This window comes from Fusarium odoratissimum, assembly GCF_000260195.1.
Source record: "Fusarium odoratissimum NRRL 54006 unplaced genomic scaffold supercont1.9, whole genome shotgun sequence".
Classification (NCBI taxonomy): domain Eukaryota; kingdom Fungi; phylum Ascomycota; class Sordariomycetes; order Hypocreales; family Nectriaceae; genus Fusarium; species Fusarium odoratissimum.
In genome coordinates, this window is record NW_022158695.1 from 560135 (window position 1) to 575961 (window position 15827).

Sequence of the window (15827 nt, forward strand, 5' to 3'; positions counted from 1 at the left end):
CTAGGTCATTTTATCGCTCGCGATCCCACAAGAAGCTTAAATACTTGCTCATATCCCCAGTCAGTAGTCGAAGTGGCGGTCAATTCATTTAAGCTTATTTTCCCATTGATACAGTGACGTTAAGATGCGTGCCTTTCCGTCAACACTTATCAGCCTAGGCCTAGCAGCCTTGGCAGCTGCCTCCGACGAAGATGTCGTTTCATTCCCCGCCATCGGTGAAGTCGACATCGTGTTTCCTCGGGAAGATACATACGCCGCCGAAGCGCCATTTCCCGTCATCTTTGGCCTTCAAAACGCCCCAGTCTTGACAACATTTAGCGGCACACTCAACTGGGAACTTAACTGTGCATACACCCTCTTCGGCATCGGTCGACTGTACCTAGACTTTCTACCAGACTCAGAACCATATTACTTTCTCAACACGAGCAAAGCCATCGCTGACGCTGACGAGGGAGACCAATTTCAGTACTGGCGTGGCGAAGAAGATTCTTGTATCCTCAAGTGGGATTTGCGATGGACCACTGTCTGCGAGCCACGCAAAGACGGCAGCCTTCTCTTGAAGAACAATCAGTTCGAACGATCTGGGAACGTAACTTTTACTCTTCGCCCTGGGGCAAAGACGGCACGCAAGGCTATCGCCGAGTACGACGGCTGCGCTATTGGGGGCACTGCGGTGAAGGTTGAACGCAATCACACAGTTGGCTGTCCCATTCTTGCAGTAGACGCCTCACCAAAACCCAAGCCTTGTGGTTTGGATGTCAAAAAGGCCCGCAGTAGTCTTGCAGAGGCTGTTGTGAAGCCTACCACGAGCTTGACCGCGATACCCAGCAAAACGACCGATGCAGGTGTGGGTACAACAGGTACTGGGACAGATGGTGTCTCAGTGCCATCTAGCACTGGAGAGGCCTCTGGTCAAAGCGACAGGGGTGGAAATGATGATAATGGTGCACAAGTATTGGATAGTAGCAAAGGTGGGCTCTTGACTTTGTTTACTGCTTTGGCTACTAGTATCCTTCTTGAGCTAGTTATGTAGATTCAGTAGCATGGGCCCGCGGATAGAGTAGTTGAATCAGTTGCCCCATCCCAGCCTCAGCCTCAAGATCTGAATGCCAACAAACAAAGCATGGCTGCATGAGATTTCACCGCCATCGTCACAAGTCATTTTAGCACTTGGCCAGTACACATTTCTGTTGATAAAGGAAACCACCTTTCCATATGTTATTTCACAGTAGTCTAGGACATGGCTGATGGTACCATCCAGAAAAGTCTATACTTGACTTTGTGCTGGTAAACAGCTTCATCCTGACTTGAGCTATTGAGTCTCAAGCACCCCTGAACAGGTTTAAAGCATATACACTAAATATAAACGACCTAGTTTCTCTCTCAGAATTACTGTTTCTGTCGATGGATACTGCTTTTTAGCTTTCTAGGATGGAGCCACGGACACGGCATGCACGGTTATCCAAGCCGGCCGAGGGCCGAGACCAATGATTCAAGTCTTTAAGGGTAAAATTACTGTCTAATGGCTGTAAGAATAGCGCCTTGACTTATTAATTCAAAGGGACAGTATTCATTTCAACGTTATCTGAAACTGGGTGTATATAATCTTACGACTACCTCACTTGAACCATAGGGAAGCCGCACACTTCCTTCTTCCGACACCACTCAAGGTATTCTCGGTTATTTCATACAAAATTCCCAATCCCCAATATATCTCTGTTCTTATCATTACAACATGTCCTCAGTAAAATATACCACTCCTCCCGGCTTCACCCAAACCCTCTCTGACGCCGTCCACTACTCCCAAGCCGTAGATCTCGGCAACGGCCACTTCAAAATCTCAGGCCAAGGCGGCTGGAATTCCAAAGGGGAAATATCCCCCGACATCAATAAAGAAACTGAACAGACAATTCAAAACGTCGATGATGTTCTCAAAGCAGCTGGTCTTCGTGGATGGGAAGACGTCTACTACGTACGCAGCTATCATACCGATATTGACGCCACACTATCTCCTCTAGCTGAGGCTCTTAAGAAGCGAATTCCTAACAATCGGCCTGGAGGTGTTGTGTTGGGTGTTGCGAAGTTAGCCCTGCCGGGTATGAGGCTGGAAATTGAGGTCGATGCTAAGATTTCGAATTCAAGGGGGCCATCAGCGAAGATCTAACCTCGATCAACCCTGCCGAATGATTTGGACCATTGAATAACTACATCAATACATTCCAAGAGCTCTTCTAGGAAATCGAACAGTCATATTCATATCATTATATCCTTCCATAAGTCGCTAAATTAACCAAAGTCATCATTCATAACCCATTATCTCTCCAAACATCCTCGAATCGACACTTCCTGCATTTCACTGTACAGCTCAAATTCCCTCTTGACCTGACATCCAAGACTCTTCTCGAAAGACCCCTGATCCGCTTCTGCGACATGACTCAACCCGCCATCTTCTCCTAGGTTTGAATGAAAGATTCCAGCGGCACTGACAGGCAAGAAATCCTCATATGTAATCGGCTCAGTCTTAACAGCCCCAGAGCTGACAAGACTGTCGATGCTCGCATCAGAGTCTTTTGGTAGCTTAGAAACAGGGCTGTATGTAAAGTATGCAAGATTCTCTTTTCGAATGATTTCCAAGTCATCAGGGAACTTCTGGAAAACCTCTGCAAGAATTTGCTCCTTCGAACCAGACTTGGCATCAGACGTGACCTCGGCCACAGACCCTCGCCACTCGTTGATAAGATCATCGTATAGACGTCTTCCCTTGGGCGTCAAAGCCATTCCTCGCTGTTCAATCTCTCCAAATCTCGCCTTGTGACTTCCTCCAGTTTCTTCTCCTTCTGAAAAAGCAATCGCTTCATCAAGGGCTAAGAAACTTGTCTGGCGAAGGAGGATAGGACAGAGTCTTGGTGGAGGTCCTTCTATGGCGTCTTTGGCTTGGAGGCCATATCGAAGCATTTCAACTTGTGCTGTTTCGATATCGAGGACCCGGGGCGTGAGATGGTTGATGTGAGGTCCTTTGAAACAGACGACGTCTGCGATCAAGGGATGTGCTTCTCGAAGAGCTTTGTATGTTTTCATGTCAACTGTTGATGTTTTATGCCATCGAAATGTTTCGAGGGCTTCTTTTATGAATTCTTCTGAAACATCTTTTGAGAAAGACTTTTGTGACTCGAATATCTCGATCAATTCCACACATCGATCTGTAAAGATGTTGCGTTTTCGCAAGATATCGGCAGCCTGTGTCCGAAGTGTCTCATCCTCGATGAGCTCAAGCCGCAACAAAGATGTAAATACCCGAAAAGGGTTGTAAGCCAGAGCTTCTTGTGTGAGAGGTCGAAAGCACGTTGCGTGAACTGGGAGATTGGCGACAGTGAGGTCGTAGTAGCCAACAGGATGCATGCCCATTACAGCAAATAATCGCCGCATCATGGCTAGTTCTTCTGGCGTTCCAAGTCTGATAGCTCCATGGCGTTCAACCTCGATACGGGGTTCGATGGGTTGATGTTTTTGGTGGTTGATATCGGATACAAGCTTGAGGAGTGTGCCGTATTGAGGAACTTCACGTCGATACATACTCGACAGGGCAGAGGCAAACATGGCCCTGATAGCATCTGGATTGACTGGGTCTGTGATTGTCATTGCGGCTGCGGTATACGGTATGTTGTTGCTGTAGGTGAGGGACTATTTGCGCGGTAAGGAGCAATATTGCAAATTCAGATGCATTAGTAGGCTTATCATGTCTAGAGCATAATTCAGATAAGCCTGAATACTGTCATTTATATCTAATATTTCGGGCAACGAGACACGAATGCCGATGTTATCAGGTATCTCCTGGGCGCCCTTTTGCTTGTAGTCATTCTCCACTGACAAGCCACCAACGAATTAGATTACATGCTTCGTTGATAAAGCGGAGATGGCGCATACGATAAGGCGGGCCGAAATACGGTCATGGGATTCGGATGCGATAAAGAGGAAACAGAACCCGAGCGTTGGCTCGTCTCGACCTGTTATGTGCCGGCTCCGGTTATCGGCGCGATTGATACTTTCCGAGTCACTGACTTGCCTGTTTTTTTTTTTTTTTTTTTTTGGCTGGATAGTGAAGATAAGGATGCTGATAAGGAGTCCAAAGTCACATTCTCACAGATACTAAATATGTTGGGGATGCATCGGAAGATAACCGAGCTAGAGGGCAGTCACTATATTGATAGACAATCTCATGCGCGACATCAGAAGAGTCACAACAACACCAAGTACTCAGCAGAGCCTAGCCTACAGCCATTGGTAATGTAACAAATGGTATTATCATGGCTATCTCATATCAACTTCTCTATGCAGCTCCCCCTACAGCTCAAATCCCAGGTTGACGTGAATAGCCTTGGACTGAGTATACGCATCCAGCGCATACTGTCCCAATTCACGACCAATTCCAGAAGATTTGTACCCACCAAAAGGAATACCAAAGTGTGAATCGCCAGATGAGTTGATCCAGACCATGCCAGCCTGAAGTTTGCGAGCGACCTTATGTGCCCTTGAGATCTTCTCTGTGAATAGAGCGGCTGCAAGACCGTAGGATGTATCATTGGCTTTGGCGATAGCTTCCTCGTCTGTTGAGAACTTGGCGATGGATACGACTGGGCCAAAGATCTCCTCTTTCATAATCTTCATATCCTCAGTGGTCTGTGATGCGAGTTAGAATACTTTCACTATTGTTGAAGCGAGAACTTACGTCTGCAAAGACTGTGGGCTGGAGGTAGTAACCCTTGTCACCGTGCTTGCTTCCACCGTAAAGCAGTCTAGCACCAGACTTACGCCCCTCCTCAATATATGAGATGACTCGATCGAATTGGGTCTTGGAGACCTGAGGACCTTGGACTGTTGCCTCTTCGAAGGGAGAGCCGAGCTTGTCATTCTCCTTTGTGACCGCGACGAACTTCTCGAGGAACTTGTCGTAGATGTCCTCGTGCACGTAGATTCTCGAGGTGGATGTACAAACCTGAGATATACTGTCAGTATCCATATCGCCGTTCAATGGGTTATGAAGCTCACCTCTCCCTTGTTGTCCATGATGCCGAAGTGGCACCACTTAACAGCCTGCTCCAGCTCTGCGTCCGCAAAGACAATTGAAGGACTCTTACCACCACACTCAAGCGTGATGTTCTTCAGGTTATTCGCAGCATCCTTCATGATAGCCCTACCAGTATTGGTGCTGCCTGTAAACGCAACCTTGTCAATGTCCATGTGTCCAGCGATAGCCTTTCCAGTCTGGGGACCGAGACCCGGTAGGACATTGACAACACCAGCAGGGAGACCAGCCTCCTTGATAAGGTTACCGAAGTATAAAGCGGACAGAGGTGTCTGCTCGGCGGGCTTGAGGATGACGGTGTTGCCGCATGCCAGGGCTGGCGCGACCTTCCAAGCGAGCATCATGAAAGGGAAGTTCCACGGGATAATCTGTCCGCAGACACCAAGAGGCTCCTGGAGTACGTATGCGAGCTTAGCGGGAGATGTCTCAATTGTCTTGCCGCTGATCTTGTCGGCGGCACCAGCGTAGTAACGGAAGACATTGTACGACTCATCGAGATCGCCAGCGAGACAAGCGCTGAAAGGCTAGCGATAGTGTCAGCGATGCAATTGGACTAAGGAGCATTGATACGTACCTTGCCATTGTCAAAGGCGTCAATAGCAGCGATGAGCTCGCGATCGCGATCAATGAGATCAGCAAGCTTGTAGAGGAATGCGCCGCGGTCTACAGCAGCGAGCTCTGACCATTCACCCTCGAAAGCTTTGCGCGCAGCTTGGACGGCCTTGTCGACGTCTTCTTTTGAAGCTCCCTTGAGCTTGATGACTTCTTCCTCGGTGCTGGGACGTGTGAGTTCCCGTTCAATCGGAGAGTTGAGGGCTGCTGGGAGCTTACACTGGGTTTGTCACTGTGAACTCGTCGCCTGAAGCAGCGATATACTCGTTGTTGATGAAGAGACCTGTTGGTTGGTCGTACTTCTTGCCGTTGGGCAATGTGATTGAAGTAGTTGATGCCATTGTGAGATATGTAAGAGACGCAACGTGCAGGGAAGACAGAAATGAGAGAAGTCTGAATGTATGTAATGACGAAGGATGGGGTATGATCTTTTATAATGAGTGCGACGCATCAAGTGACGGCGGCTGTCTTCGGAGCTTACACCCAATAAACTACCCCCAGCTAAGACACCACCACGTCCATGTTTGCGGGGTTCACTCAATCATGACAATTCCGCTGCACATTCAGCTGATAACACTTCAATTGGCCCCAAACCTTTCCTCATAGAGTCTCTCATCATGTCCCAATTCAAGTCAGGAAAGTATTGAGGCCAGAATGAGGGGGGACACTAACGATATCTCCAACCCCACGATGCGGGGGGACGTGGGCTATTCTCCTTTGGGTAACTTTTTGGGCCTCTGGCAACCCACAGACAGGTCTTATCTCATACTGCATCTGGGATGTTTCTGGGCAATTCTGCGGGGAAAGGGAGATACAGCTATTAAGAGTGAGGGAGTCAGACTGGAATAGGAATGTTGGGTGACCACTCGGTCGTTGTGGCATGACGAGGTGGTCGAGGTGAAACTTTCATGATAGGTTCTGTGATCATCATGGCCATGCGCCAAGATCTTGGGTGGTGATATTGTGTGTCGTGTTGTGTAGTACATAAGGGCAACTGTGCCTCTGATACGAGCATCGAACACAGCGACTGCCCAAATATCTGTACCTCTTAGTCACAAATCCTCAGTACCTGTAAGCCTCCAACTTCACTATCAGTCTTATTTCGGTTCCTCACACAAATAGACCTTCATCATGTCTCATCTGACCTACTACAACTACGAGGGTGTCGGCAAGACCAACAACAAAGAATACTCCTACTCACAAGCTGTCCGCGTCGGCAACACCATCAAATGCTCCGGCCAAGGCGGATGGGACAGCGAAGGCAACATTGACAAAGAAGATCTCAAGGGTCAAATTGACCTTGCGTTCAAGAACGTTGAGAAGAACCTCAAAGACGCTGGTGCAAGGGGTTGGGCAGATGTTCACTCCGTCAGAAGCTATCACATTTCCCTCTCGGGCTCTTTTGACCTCATGGTAGAGCAGTTTCGGAAGTGGATGCCTGATCATCAGCCAACTTGGACTTGTGTGGGTGTTACGGAGTTGGGTATTCCTGGCATGATCGTCGAGATCGAGGTGGAGACCAATATCCAGCAGTAATTGTGTAGCAGAATTTATTAAGCATCTTTCTTCTCCACCATGTCTCACATTGCTCTTGGCTTTGTCCCACTTATTTGAGTACTCTACAGCACAAAAAGGCCGGCTGAATAGTTATTCCTGGACCATATCTCACGTCTTTCTTGTGACCGTGAGACTCATTTCACGATTACCTCATCCCAAGTCACTTGACACCATGCCAGAAGTTCCTTGGCCCAAGAGTCGTAGAGTCCAAGATGCCAATGGATGGGGCAATCACGATGTCCTGGAACACGACCAAACCCCGTTCCTTCTGGACGACGAGACGCGCGCTCTTTATGAACGCGCTACCACTGGCCAGTCATCACTGAGCGATGCTGACCGGCAAAAGCTCTCCCAATGGCCATCTCAGGAAGCACAAGACTCCCACTACCGAAAACAATGCGGCTTGACCCGGTCTGAACTCATCGCCAAGGCTGTTCAGGATCCCGGATCGCTCTCATACTTCGAAGCATCCCTGATAATCACCCCAGCCATGGACCCTGGTCTAGGTCTACAGAGACATAGAATGAGCAAGAGTGAATTGTGTCTTTTGGATACTGTGTTAGAGGCTGTTTTGACAAAAGAAGAAATTGCTGCTCGTCAAATCAGCTTGGATATGAAGGGCTTCTGGGATCAACAAAGCCGAAATGCCAAAGAAACGCTCAGGGATAACGATAGACAGATTATCGAAGAGGCTATGACTATTCAATGGCAGGGATACATTATGGGTTTGAGTGATCATAAGTTGGCATCTTGTGGCTTTGTGATCTTTTCACTCAAAAGATCTTGACTGGCCGGTATTCAAGGAACAGATGGAAACTGCCATACGGCATGGCTTCAATTTCATGCCCAAAGTCAAGACAGCGATCAAAGACAGGTTCGCAATACATGAAACAAAGTATGATGATTCGAAATCTCTGCAGAGCCGCTTCACCGCCATGCAAGATGAAAGAGCTATCCCTAAAGGCTTGCAATCAAACGCATTCCTCTATGTTGATGACAAGACACTTCAATCTCGACACTCAGTCAGGCCTTTCGTTTGGCTATGGGAACGTGAGAATCAAACTGAGCTATTCGACGAGACTAGGCCGCTAAAGATAGATATCAGGCACATAGCACCGGTACTGATTGCACAGTTGACGCAACGGGATATGTCATCGGCAAGGGCCGTACATGGCCATGGAGAAACACATCAGACTTGGAGCAACTTCACGCTGAAGCTGGTCCTTCACGAAACTCGGACGGTGAACGAGATAGAACATGGCCTCCAACTCCACGACAGTTTCAGATCCAGTCTTCGGGTTCCTTTGATAATGAGCTAAGGATTGAATGTGTAGCGACATGTTAGAAATGTTTATTATATGAGTTAGATATCGAAATAGTTAGTGAGACTGTATCAAGCGCAATCAAGTAACAAATCTTTCAAGAACTACGGGAACTCTTTTATCTTTCCTAAAGTATCTGTAACTCGTGTTTCGATTTCAAAGTCATAGAATTTGAAAGATCTACTTCTGGAAAGGGAGTTCAAGCTATAGTACCAGTGCCAGATCGATAATAATTTTCACTCACTATTTTCTCATAAATAGAGCATGGCCTGGGAAACAGGAGGCATGCAAGAACAATGAACGCTTTCCTTGATGCATTGACTGGCCGAGAAGTTGAGAGGGTTAGGACGGAGCTCAGCCAGCTCGAATTGAGTTTCACTCATGGAAAGGATTTAGTATCGGCTTTCCGGGAATCCATTAATATTCTGATAAGGCCTTGCGGCCAATTAGGTTTACAAGACATCCTGGCAAGCGTCTGGTGTTGCAGAAGCACGGCATCAAGTCGGACCAGAAATGACTCACCGCCAACTTAGTTCTAAAAGAAGCACTGAATCATCTCAAGAACAGTGACCCTTTACCAGACCACTTTGTCTCACAAAATGACTTCAGCATATAGTCAAGAGCAACTGTCACAGTTCCTCGAGCATATCAATCTTCCTAAAGCGCTGCGAGAAGACATTCGGCCTTCGTTGATGCTCTTGAAAGCCTTGCACACTCACTCACTCGCTACATTCCCGTATGAAAACCTATCTTTGCACTATAATGCGACTCATAGCATCGACCTCGATCCTCAACATCTTTTTCGAAAGATGGTGACGGATAAACGTGGCCGTGGCGGTTTCTGTATGGAAATTGCCATCTTGTACAACCATATTCTTCGGGCTATTGGATTCGATGCATATACTGCTGGGGTGCGAACTCGGGGGAGACTTGAGGGCGTCCCGACTGGGGACTATCCAGGCTGGTAAGTAAGCCACTATATCTCAGTTAATGGGGTGAGATGAACGAGCCAAAGCCGCGTATCAAACGGACCCCCGTCAGCATCTTGAACCCTAAGAGCAGAAAACACTGTAGAAATAACCTCATTTTCTTTTTGGACACCTAAGCATTTTGACAACATGGACCAAGAGCTAACCAGACACTAAGGAACCATATCGTGAATATCATCACTTTCCCGGATGACAGCAAATACCATTCTGATGTAGCATTCGGAGGTGACGGCGCCACGATGCCAATGCCACTCATCGACGACTTAGTACACGAGAACCTTGGAACCCAGCAAATCCGACTCAAGAGAGATTGGATACCTCATCAAGTCCACAAGACAGAAGAGACCAAACTCTGGATCTATCAGTATCGGAACGGTCAAGACAAGGAGTGGAACTCTTTCTACTCGTTTCCAGGTATCGAGTTCTTTGCTTTGGACTGGGACGTCGTCAACTGGTGGATCAACACTCACGCGGATAGCCATCAGCTACGCAATGTGTTGACTATCAAGTTTCTGCTTCGACCTGTGGAGAGTGAGGCAAGCTTCGAAGGGGAGATGGAGATTTATGGAAAGAGAATGCTTGTGAATGGGGTTGTTAAAGAGAATCTGGGCGGAAAGACACAGATCATCACCACTTGCAATACAGAAGGGGAGCGTGTAGAAGCTCTTGAGAAGTATTTCCAGATACCTCTCACCAATGAAGAAAAGGAGGGTATTCACGGCTATGTGTCAGAGCTCAGAGGCACTATACCATAAATAAGACAAAAAGATTCAGTCAGGTCCAAAGATAAATACCATCAAGTCTTCAGAAAGTCCCACAGAGCACCCTCACCTCTCACTTCAACCAACTCACTCCCATCATCTCCAACAGCCATACTCCACAACTCTTGCCCATGTCTCATCAAAAGCTCATAACCACCCTGCGGACTCGGTCGAAGCGTAAAGTACTCATGCGACTGATGCTTATCGACTCTCGCGATGAACTTCTTCCTCTCATTGTGGCCGATGATAGTCCCAGAAACACAGTTTCGGAAGCCCAGCCATCTATCTCGTTCGATACACTCCCAGTGAAAGCCTCCTCTCGGGTTGAAGCCCTCACAGAGTCGGAGGTCGCCGTTGACGATGGTGATGACTTTGCCTGAGTCGCGATGGCGAATGATGAAGATGGCTCCGGGGTAGGGAACGGATTCGGTGTAATCTCTGCAGTGTTCGGTTGTCGTTGTGTGTGTAGGCGTACCTTGACTATCGACAGTGGAAGCCATGGACATGGTATCAATGAGATCCATTTCTTTACTCATTCTGGCTATATTTTACTGTCGATAGTTGTAATTGAGTTGCAGTGTTGAGATGGTGAGATTCAATGCACCTCCACGTAATGCGTCAGGCAGACGCGGGAGGACAGCCAACCACTGAGATTGTTGCATCTCGACAGCCTTTCATGCCCTTTCAGCCGCTTCAACACCCGACAGGGAAGCGCTGGGGCAAGCAGTCCTATATAACGGCAAACAAAGATTAGAAAATTACAGGCAGTGGCAATGTATATGTATAACACATTTACTAAAACAGGTTTCCAGGAACAAAGAGCTTTCAAGTTTGCCCCTGGTAACCGAGCAATGCCGTAGGGTAACTCGCCAGACTTGCCCCAGACGGAGATGATCGACGTTCTGCTCGGCAGCTAGCGAGCGATAGCCGCCTGTGACTTGACTTATAAGTCATACAGATATGAATTATCGACGTAACAATATCTATCTATTCATCTTGCGCTGCTGTGTTTGACTCCGTATCTTACGGAACGAGTCCATGACATGTCCTCACCAATGGCCATTCCCTCAACGGCCTGACTCGCGCAGACAAAGCCCAACACCAAACCCAATGCCAGTAACCAACTGCGCCGTTAGACAAACCGAGACACCAAAGTCCTAACAGACTCAAATCATCAATATCAGAGCAAGAATAGGGTGTGAGACGAAGACCCTGCATCAGTACAACCAACCCAGCCACGACAGCATCTCTCGAAACACATACCCTGGACAGTTCAAAGTCACAAGGTTAAGCAATCAGTCATTTCTTCGCAACCATAAACGCCCAAGACACAAAAATTAACTTGCGCCAAGCCTCGCGTGACCTCAATCACAAACACCGTTTCAAGCGCCCGCGTCGCATGGCAACGCATTCACAAACTCCCCCCCCCCTCCCCTGTCATTATCGTGTCATTCTGATTTCTCGGGCTTCACAACAAAACCGTTATGCTATAAGTTACAGAGTACCCTCCCGTCACATCCGAAAAAGAGGGCGCCACAGTAGCACTCGTAACACGTTCTAGACCAACGGAGCAAAGCCTACGAAGCCAAGAACTGTGGCTCAGGGCACGAGGACACGCAACCGCATGGATTCAAAAGGTCTAGAACGTCGCTGTGCTGATCTTGGGTATTCCCGAAGAGTTTCCCACGTTCTTCAGAACCAAATTGTCCAATAGGACTGCACGGCTGTGCGAGGGCTTCTTGTGCCACTGCGCTTCGCTATTGGTTCTACGACAAGGCGCAACGGAGAAGGGCGATTGAGAGACCCCGAAGGAGAGAATGGCATAGTGCACGCTGGGGTATCGTATAGAAGGACATGTTCTCGAATTAGCCAGGAACGCTCGGAGCCCGGCAGGAGCGGAAAAGGGCTTGATTGAAGCAACGTTGTATGAATGCCGGGAGATCGATAACGGTCTTTTCCGGAGGCGTAGTATCGACTGACCAGAACAACAACAGTTTTAGTCAATGGCCAGACAAGAATAGCAGCATGGTTTAAAGACTCTGAGACTACAGTAAAAGCACCGATTCGAATGTCTTTGTTGACCTATCTTCTTGGACTCTGCCCTGAAAATCAATAAAGCCAAGCCCTGCCTGATCCGCATCGGCATGCCCGAGCTCCATCATGATCTGATAGGAAAGAGTCAAATGGAATAACTGATAAAATAACTGACCAAGTGCCTGAGGGATTATCACGCGGAAACACTCGCTTACTCAAACATCGAGGTTTTCCGTGAGTACAGTACCCGGGATGCAATCTGATCGAAAGCAATCAGCTGCATAGTGCTCAGTTACAATGCATCAAGCACAGGCACCTACTGCCGCATCAAGGAACCCAAGTCACGGACGTTTTCTAGAGTCAGGCCGAAACAGATCAGTCATAGTGGCCGAGCTTCTGGCCTAGAACCTGAGCATGTAAAACAAAGGCCCAAATCTAGAGCCTCCCTCGTGTGATAAGCAAGACCGGACGGACCCTTTCAAAAGGACCCTTGATTTGTAAAAGGGGATTCACCGCTCCATAATTCTTCAGCCCTGGGATCACCGGGTCCGTGGCTTAAAAGTCCAGTTTGAGATCCGAGCTCTGCAAGATGGCGTATTCTGGAATACGGTTCCAACGTCTCACTTGAGTGCCATGCAATTTCCCGCAGAACGCCGCCAAGACGATTTCTAGCCCGCATGGGACTGCAGTCCTGCAATGCAACACTGTCTTGCTCTTGTAAGCGCTTGCTGGGGTTTGATGGGAAAGAGAGAAAAGGCTTCGTCAGAACATCGTGGCTGTGACAGGTTTACTGCTTAGAATGGTTTGGTTGGGTTGGCTTTGTAATTTAATGATATGCAAAACACATGTTGCTCAGCATGTCCAAGCGGGTCGATCATTCATCAAACTTCAGCTTCAGGGACCTTTTGGGGCCCACCCCAGTTCAAAACGCCAGTGAGAAAAAAGTTAAAAAAATAAGGGGACCCTGCCAAGCCAGAGTTCTAGACTCTGAGTCTAACAGTCTGACTCTCACTTTAAAATGATGAGCGGTATTATTTCCTCTCGTTTGACGGAAATAGCAATTCAAGCGGAAAACAAAAAAACATCAGTCAGCAATAACCTCAGACCAGTGCTAGAGACAGTTAGTGATTTTAGACATGACACGGCTTGCCAAGCAATTCGTGATCGTCTGACAAAGAAGACACTGATCCGTCGCATCCGTCGGAGACCTTAATTACAGCGCCATGCATTGGCTCCATGGGAGATAGAATGCCGCGGCATCGCAACGCAACGCAACGCATCGCATGCATCGGATGCTATCGCATCAGATAAAACAGACACGCGTAAGGTCCTGTCCTACTGTGGTATAGGCAAAATGAGCAACGGAGCAGAGGGGGAAGGGCGTGGGGTGGGAATTAAGAAAAGGGTCATCCATATCCCCGATTTAGAGTATCTCCGTCTCGATCCCCTTGCAGCATTGATGAGGCTACATTTCCATTCCCCCATCTTAAATCCGCGAGATCGAGAATTGTCTTTGAATATGGATATGTGGATGTGGAAAAAACAAGCATCTCGATATCTGTGCAAAGAGAGGTAATTGGTTCCCAGGAGCAGCTCCGAACGGGAGACTCTCTGACTGTTTATAACGAAAACCGACGCCCATCGAAGGTTTGGTAGAGCATCTCGGCCGGTGGCGTCGCCATCTCGATGTGGCTCCATCACTTGATGAGGGCGGTTTTTTAGAGCGTGTTCCAGATCGATCTACAACAAAGAGTCTTGCCTAGCCCCCAGGAACATTTCCATCTAACTAAGCAACACGCTGAGAGAGTTTCCATTCGATGATATTACGACCAGAGGGAGTGTTTGTTGTGTGTCGCGCCATGCCATGGGCAATTGGTAATGAATGGAATTGTGGGTGGCATGGCTATGGGCATTTGCTCAAAACCACCGCTGAATGGCGGCCGTTTTGTGTCCGGACGATGTGGATGGCTCTATCTATCTCAAACTCTAGACTGACCCATCAATCCAGTTTAAAACGGTTTCTTCAAAGGGCTGAAGGGAGCGACACCACTCGTGTTAGCGATCGATCGCGATGACACAAGGGCAGTGTGTCTTTATCTACGACTCGGACTCAACCAGTCTACTTAAAACACATCTCGATGATTAATTCCTCTGTAACGAAGATCAAACAGATTCTCATCCCACACCTGAGCTGATAATCTTTCGATGAATCGATCAAGAACCCCCCTACCTTAGTCTAAAACCCCACATATCTTCCTTCTCATCGGGACCATCGAAAGGCAAAAAATAAAAAAAATGATAGACGATCGCGGGTTCTGATAAGCGTTCCCGCCCAAGCCCAGTCCCGGCAATCCGACGATCAATCAACTACTTCTCCAGTTTCACTCGCTGATCCGATGAGTAAGTCTGGTTCTGGGCATCGAGAGGGTTTCGATCACACGTGGGTGCTGCGTAACTGTCGACGTCAGTTTTGCGATAAGCGCTTCCTTGTGTCATGTTTCGAGGGATGAATTACGCGCGTGCTATGGAGATTGCATCATTCAAACGGCTATTGACAGCTCCATCAATCACCACATGTTCTCGATGTTCAGAACGGCTGGCTAGACGACGATAATTTACTGCAATAGGGAATAACTTAAACCCTGTCACAATTGTGCTTTTCAGGATCATAATGAGATGCAGGGTATTACCATCGCCAACGGGGTCATGCAGACAGCCTAGACAAGAACAAGGTCGACGGAGAAGCTCCGATGCTTGTGAAGGAAGCTCACGGTGTCGATTGCATGCTACAGTACGATGCCGATGGCACTCGGTGTCATGGGTGTTTTTGCCTGTCTTGAGTGCCGTGCCGGATGTGACTGACACGACTCGGCCGGGTGTGATAGCGTGAACGTGAATGGTGCTTGACACTCTGCTTCAAGGTCTTGGCAAAGCACGTTGCAACTTTGGGGACCAATCCAATGAAGCCGTAACGGACGACATCGAGATGCTTAGGGCCGTTGTAATGTGTCCATGCAATGTTGTGTCTTTCTTTTTCATGCTCAACAAAAAGACTTATCAGCAGAGTGACAGCTCCAGAGCCAGTCATCTGTCGTTATTCCCGTCCAGAACATTCAGATATCTCGTTAGAATGCTCTGGACTCAACCCACACCGGAGGTATAATCACAGAACCGAATCGACGAGATATCCCCATTGCAACGGAATCATCTCCGACTAGTGGGCTCTGGGTCATGGGACAGAAGGAACAGAACAAGACAGTAAAAAACCGAAGCTTCATGTCCTTCGATCCTGTTCTAATGGCCCGACCAAGCTTCTCGTCTCTGTGCCCTGAAGATCGGAAATTGGCTGTGTCATCAAAGGAGTGGGCGATGGCGCTAGGACTGTTTTGAAGGCTGACTCCAAACGCCGGAACGGAATGCCCTGCCAAGATCTCCGTTCGCTAACTCCGTTTACCGCTTACTGTGATAT

General features: G+C 48.1%; 8 protein-coding genes across 8 annotated transcripts; 5 read left to right on the plus strand and 3 right to left on the minus strand.

Annotated features, from left to right (window-relative positions):
- Positions 1-57: 57 nt before the first annotated feature.
- FOIG_06578 (uncharacterized protein) lies at positions 58-1177 on the plus strand. The gene has a single exon (XM_031205682.1). It carries the CDS (start codon positions 125-127, stop codon positions 1031-1033), a length of 909 nt encoding a protein of 302 aa, XP_031064406.1. The 5' UTR covers positions 58-124; the 3' UTR covers positions 1034-1177.
- Positions 1178-1735: 558 nt separating this feature from the next.
- On the plus strand, positions 1736-2164 carry FOIG_06579 (uncharacterized protein; the record flags this gene model as incomplete). Its single annotated transcript, XM_031205683.1, has 1 exon — positions 1736-2164. One exon carries the CDS (start codon positions 1736-1738, stop codon positions 2162-2164), a length of 429 nt encoding a protein of 142 aa, XP_031064407.1.
- On the minus strand, positions 2053-3793 carry FOIG_06580 (uncharacterized protein). The gene has a single exon (XM_031205684.1). It carries the CDS (start codon positions 3637-3639, stop codon positions 2314-2316), a length of 1326 nt encoding a protein of 441 aa, XP_031064408.1. The 5' UTR covers positions 3640-3793; the 3' UTR covers positions 2053-2313.
- A 454-nt stretch (positions 3794-4247) lies between these two features.
- FOIG_06581 (aldehyde dehydrogenase (NAD+)) lies at positions 4248-6313 on the minus strand. The gene is made up of 5 exons (XM_031205685.1): positions 5915-6313; positions 5658-5859; positions 5047-5607; positions 4727-4993; positions 4248-4677 (listed from the first exon to the last, which is right to left on the minus strand). The coding sequence occupies exons 1-5, from the start codon at positions 6034-6036 to the stop codon at positions 4342-4344; spliced, it is 1488 nt and encodes a 495-aa protein (XP_031064409.1). The 5' UTR covers positions 6037-6313; the 3' UTR covers positions 4248-4341.
- A 188-nt stretch (positions 6314-6501) lies between these two features.
- On the plus strand, positions 6502-7269 carry FOIG_06582 (uncharacterized protein). Its single transcript, XM_031205686.1, has 2 exons — positions 6502-6766; positions 6818-7269. The coding sequence occupies exon 2, from the start codon at positions 6827-6829 to the stop codon at positions 7229-7231; it is 405 nt and encodes a 134-aa protein (XP_031064410.1). The 5' UTR covers positions 6502-6766; positions 6818-6826; the 3' UTR covers positions 7232-7269.
- Positions 7270-7424: 155 nt separating this feature from the next.
- Positions 7425-8597, plus strand: FOIG_06583 (uncharacterized protein; the record flags this gene model as incomplete). Its single annotated transcript, XM_031205687.1, has 3 exons — positions 7425-7977; positions 8033-8274; positions 8337-8597. The coding sequence occupies 3 exons, from the start codon at positions 7425-7427 to the stop codon at positions 8595-8597; spliced, it is 1056 nt and encodes a 351-aa protein (XP_031064411.1).
- Positions 8598-9096: 499 nt separating this feature from the next.
- Positions 9097-14011, plus strand: FOIG_06584 (uncharacterized protein). Its single transcript, XM_031205688.1, has 2 exons — positions 9097-9538; positions 9721-14011. Exons 1-2 carry the CDS (start codon positions 9174-9176, stop codon positions 10316-10318), a joined length of 963 nt encoding a protein of 320 aa, XP_031064412.1. The 5' UTR covers positions 9097-9173; the 3' UTR covers positions 10319-14011.
- Positions 10061-13961, minus strand: FOIG_06585 (uncharacterized protein). Its single transcript, XM_031205689.1, has one exon. It carries the CDS (start codon positions 10858-10860, stop codon positions 10360-10362), a length of 501 nt encoding a protein of 166 aa, XP_031064413.1. The 5' UTR covers positions 10861-13961; the 3' UTR covers positions 10061-10359.
- Positions 14012-15827: the final 1816 nt, after the last annotated feature.